This window comes from Metopolophium dirhodum, chromosome 3, assembly GCF_019925205.1.
Source record: "Metopolophium dirhodum isolate CAU chromosome 3, ASM1992520v1, whole genome shotgun sequence".
Taxonomy (NCBI): domain Eukaryota; kingdom Metazoa; phylum Arthropoda; class Insecta; order Hemiptera; family Aphididae; genus Metopolophium; species Metopolophium dirhodum.
The window spans coordinates 2,914,880-2,920,401 of NC_083562.1; the positions used below are offsets into that span (position 1 = coordinate 2,914,880).

At 49.1% G+C, this 5,522-nt stretch overlaps 1 protein-coding gene across 1 annotated transcript in view; it reads right to left on the reverse strand.

Moving 5' to 3' along the window:
• LOC132942142 (LIM domain-containing protein A) overlaps nucleotides 1–4,656 on the reverse strand; it is a 5,834-nt gene extending 1,178 nt beyond the window's left edge. Inside the window, 4 exon segments of the mRNA XM_061010451.1 lie at nucleotides 5–656; nucleotides 658–1,472; nucleotides 1,475–2,020; nucleotides 3,931–4,656. Of these exon segments, the coding sequence (XP_060866434.1) occupies nucleotides 5–656; nucleotides 658–1,472; nucleotides 1,475–2,020; nucleotides 3,931–3,949 (2,032 nt within the window). The 5' untranslated portion in view covers nucleotides 3,950–4,656.
• Nucleotides 4,657–5,522: the final 866 nt, after the last annotated feature.

Here is a 5,522-nt window from a genome sequence, read left to right on the forward strand (position 1 = left end):
TCGCTGTCGCTGACCATCGTGTCGTCGTCGGTGACGGTCTGCTGGTGTGTAGGAAAAGGCACCGACGGCGGCGGCGACGACGGCGATATGGGCGCCATCACCAGCAGGCCTTGGTACTGGGGGCGGTGGTGGTGGTGCAGTTGTTGGTGTTGGAGGTGTTGATGGTGGTGGTGATCAATGCTCGAGTCCGGGCTGGCCAACGGAGTGTCGTCGACGTTGTTGTATTCGACCAGTTCGACGGGTTCCTGTTTGATGTTGCGGTGCTGCAACACGTGCAACTGACGCTGATGGGTTTGCGGTTGTTGGTACGGCGACGACGGCGGCGGCACCGTCGTGGACGACGGCTGTTGATAATCGATGATGGTTCGCTGGTGGAGGTGGTGGTGGTGGTGCTGGTGCTGCTGCTGGCTGTGGAGCGACGGCGGCAGTGGCGGCAATTGGTGCTGATGCGGATTGCGGACGACCCCGGTGCTGAGATGGTACGGCTGCTCCTGCAGCTGGCGATGATACAGATGGCCGCCACGGCCGTTACTGTCGGGCATAGTGGTGTACAAATCCGTGTTGGTAGCTTGTTGGATCATAGAAACCTGGGTGGTGTATGGCTGGATGGTATCCGTGATCGGGTGGTGCAGGTATGCCGAAAGCGCTTGTTGACCCCGCCGTCGACTGCCGGTGGCCGTGGAACGACGTGGCCTGGTGGCGGGCCACCGTACGGACCACCGTTGGGTCCGCCCGGTATTTGTTGCTGTTGCTGTTGTTGTTGGGGTAAGAAGAAATTTGCATCTCGTCCGTGAAACCGGCCGTACTGCTGTTGTTGCTGTTGCTGCTGCTGCTGCTGTTGCTGACCGGCCGACGGGCCGGTAGGAATTGGGTTCCCCCCAAACTGTCCGAGAGGCTTGCTGTCAGGTTTGGGGGAGTCAGCTCTAAAAAAGAATCGGTGTTGAACGATGAAGTGGACGTGACGGGGCGGAAGTCGGCTGGCATCATCATGGACGACTGTTGCTTGTGCAACGACGAGCCGTTCTGCTGCTGCTGCTTGAGCTTCTGCTGCGCTACGTATGCAGGGTCCCGGTACGGGTGATAGTGATGTTTCATGGGCAAAAGCGCGGGATCTGGTTTGCCGCTCTGCTTGACCGCGTTCTTGTGCAGCTGCGTGCCGTAGTGCCGTTTCAGGTGACCCGAACTGGTGAACCACTTGTCGCAAGCCGGACACTCGTAAGTCTTGGCGCGCCTCGCCTCGTTCGACTTCCACGACCCGTTGCCCTTGGTCCCGGACCCGGACCCGCCGCCGCTTCCGCTTCCGCCTCCGCCGGGCTGTTGGTTCGAGTCGACCGCGTACCCGCCACCGTCGAAGTTGGCCTGGTACTGTTGCTGTTGCTGCATGTCGGACGGCGGTGACCCGCCCATCATCGTCGGCGGTGTGGTGGTCGTGGTCGACACGTTGTTGTAGTCGGGGGACAGGTGTTCGCCGACAGCGTGTTCTGCTGCGGCTGAAAGTAGCCGGGCCACTCGACCGCCGGCGGCGGCGGCGGCGGCGGTTGCGGCGGCCTGTCGTAACCGGGAGGCACGACGACGCCCACGCCGCCGTGCTGCAAGAACCCTTTGGTCGTGTCCTGTTGCTGCTGTTGTTGCTGCTGCTGTTGTTGTTGTTGCTGTTGCTGCGACATGACCTGTTGCGAGTCTAGGTCCAGTATTTCGGTCTCCACTTTGGGCGACACCTGCTGTTCCTTGGCCGCGCACATGCCGCACAGCTTCTTGCCGAAGTGGTGGCCACTGCCGATCACTGACAGCTCGACGTAGCACCGGTCGCACCGTTCGGCGGGCATGGCGTGCGTGACGCCGGCCGCGTCGTAATAGAAGCCCCCCAACCGGTCGGGGAACATGGTGTTCTTGTACGACGGTATGGTGCTGACGGGTGGTATGGCGCCGGGGAGCTGGAACGAGTGCGGTCCCGTCGCCATCGAGTGGTACAACGGGAACTCGGACGCGTTGCTTATCTGCATCTCCATGACTACGTGCGCTGAAAACGAGAAAAAAAACACACGAAAACGCGTTAGTTATGGTTGTTTGCACACAGCAAATATTATCGGGCATGAGGGTCGGCGGGTTGGTGGGTGGGAAGGTGACGGCGAGAGGCGATATCACCGTGCGAGATTTTGTACACACGATATCGTATGCGAAATATCTACACGTAGATCGTTTTACATTTTACGCGTCCGAAAATATGATAATATAATGTTTAAACTCGGAATCGGAGAAGTGTATAGGCAATATAGAGGCATACGTACACCCCCGTCGGACGTCCCTTTGAACGCGACGACGATATTACGATGCCGACTGCGCATAAAATATAAATAATAATAATAATAATATACATTTATGTACATAAACGATATAATATATAATATATACGCGAAGTCGCGACCCCTCGTCGGGCGCCGCCCACCCGCCGTGACAAGTGTACACGACCTGTGTAATTTACGTACGTACACAACACACGCACGCACACACACACTCACCCACACAACACGCACCGGCAAACACACACACACACAACACGCGGCCAATTAATCGGCCTCCCCCCTCGAGTGTGTATCACCTGTGCGCGGTCTGCAGCGTTTGTGTGCGTGTGTGTGGTGACATGTGTAACGTTCGCGACGACAATCGCTGTGAAACGCGCAATACAAAATATATTACAAATGATAAATATTATTATTACGACAAATCGGTATATTTTTTTTTTAAATATTTATTCGTCCCGGCGCGGAAATCTGTAAATATTGTATACACTTTTACTACGGTGTCATCGTCGTCGTCGTCGTCGCCCGTAGATAATAATAATAATAATAACAATATAATAACAACGATAATAATATATCCGTGACGTGAGTGTGTGCACGACGTTTCGGTCGAGTTACGCCGTTCGGACGTGTGTGTTGTACGTACTTACGCCGTTTACGACGGAAATGCCGCGCTAAACGGAGGCGCGGGGTATGTCAAGGTCGGGGTCGAGCGATAAAAACTTCGAAACACTCTCGCCGCCGCCGCCGCCGAACACGGTGCGCCCGCGATGTATTACACCCCCCCCCCCCCCGCCCGCCACAGACCCTGTCGCTAATATTGTTATCATTATTATTACTACGTCGACGTTTGTGCCGATAAACAAAACGCTTGCGATATTTATTTTTTTTGCTTTTCCGTTCCGACGGTCTTTACGTGAAAACTATTATATCGATTAACATTTGCGCGTCGTAACGTCATAATATGATAATAACCACCGGCCGAGACGTCATAATAATATTAAATTTAATACGATAATATCTTACACATATTATTATTATTATTGTTACATCGTGTACGCGATGGCGGCGGCGGGGGGGGGGGGGGGGTTATTTTTTATATCTCATACGCGTCACGTAAAAAAAATAACGATTTTTAATTACGTTTTTATGGTATTTCTGGTGTGTGTGTGCGCGCACGCGGTTATTACGATAATTATATTATTAAATATTTTTATGAAAAAAAAAAAAAAAAAATCATAAACTATATACCGCAGCGGCGGTGTGACTGCTGCTGCTGCGGTGCGCGACGAGGAATGACTCACGATAATCGACATACCTGTAATAACAGTCATCATAATAATAATATATAATAATATTATGAGTAACTTTTTTCGTTCGAAATCCCTCTCTCTCTCTCAGACACACAATATTATCGACGTTTTAAACAATAATAATTTTATATCGTACGCTTTCAACCGATCGACATCGTCATTGTACTGCTGCGCGCGAGCGTACTACACCGGGCACGGGGGGGGGGGGGGGGGTTTACAGCGGTTTAATATATTTTGTACGAAATCAACGCAAACAACGTCGTCGTAATAACAACAATATCGCGTATAAATCGGTCTGTGTATAGAGAGGTACGTACCGGGTAACAGGTAAGGCATAGTGCCGCCGAAAAAACGGCGGACGGAGGAGAAGAATTTGAAAAACTCGCGTGTCCGTCGTAGGAGGTGTATTGAGAATATTGTTAGGAAAAAAAAAACCCGGTAATGATATTCGAAAAAAACGTGCACGGCGACGAATTTTCGGGGCGGAAAATCGGTCCACGTGCGTATTCGCCCGTACCCGCGCGAAGAAATTTGAAAAACAGAAAAAAAAAAAAAAAAAGTAAACCGTTCGGATAAACTATTGCAAATAATTCGACGAAATAAAATATTCGACAATCGGTCGTCGTCGGACGACAGCTCGTTGCGATCGACTACTACTACTCGCTGGCGACGCACCCGACGAGCCGTATTAATAACGTGCAATCCACACGGAAAAATAACAATAATGATGTTGTATTGTATTCGCGACCGCTAAATTAATGTGAACGAATAATAATATGATGATGACGGAAAAATAATAACAATAATGTTCCGTTATCGCGATCGATGTGTGTCGCTCGCCGATCGCGCTTTATTGCTTTTATTATCGTCGTGCAATGTGTAGGAAATTTAATACGCGTCCGATGTATTTTCGTCCAGCGAAATATATTATCACAGTGTCGTAACTTATTATATTATTATTATTATTAATATTGCGCACACTCGAATGGAATAATAACGCGAAACGTCACCACGGCTTTATGCGTTATCATCACAGTGATGATTAATAATAATAATTATTATTATTATTATTGTTGTTGTCGTCCGCAAGTGACCTAGCCTCGGAGGCGGAAGTCGGCGGGTGGGAAGAGGGGGTTCGGGGGCTTAGCCCCCCCCCCCTCCCCCCCGACGCGACGATGTTTTCGAGTAGGATTTCTCGACGACTACATTTTATTTCTCAAGACAAAACGCATGTTTATACGAAATCAATAGTGATTACCGAACGATATCTTACGTCAAACTTATATCATCTCAGCACACTATAACATTATATATTATCCACCGAGTGGGCGCTGTAATAAAACTTATAAAACGATATAAACGAGACCAACGTCGGAGCAAATCGGAGACAGAGGAGCTTCTCCGATTTGCTCCTACTATCCTGTAGTGATAACATTTTCAAAAAAAAAAAAATAATGGAAATACCATCTCTAAGTAGTTACTGTGTAACAATCATACTTAATGTGTAAATTAATACATTAATGTCGGGTTGCACGAACAATCGCTGAACATTTGTTGAATAAATAGAGAGATAGCTAATGGTCCCTTAAACACGGCTTAGTAGCCGTTGATTGGTCCATTAAACGTCGTCGGACCATTAAAAATGAATCAATTTTTCGCGCAAACCGGCATGATAAATAATATTGATATTTTACCTATTATATTTGTAATGCCTAAATAATAATCACAGTAGGCAAGCCGTATCAATGCAGTGTGAAAAATGTTTGTATCGGAGATAATATGTTGGCAGTGGAATTAGGCGGCGGCATTGTCCGACGTCCATGATATCATGATAATAATCTAAATAATGTTTTAGCCCCCAACCCAAATATTTGCCAGGATCTCCTGCTATACCGAGGGCATCGACGAC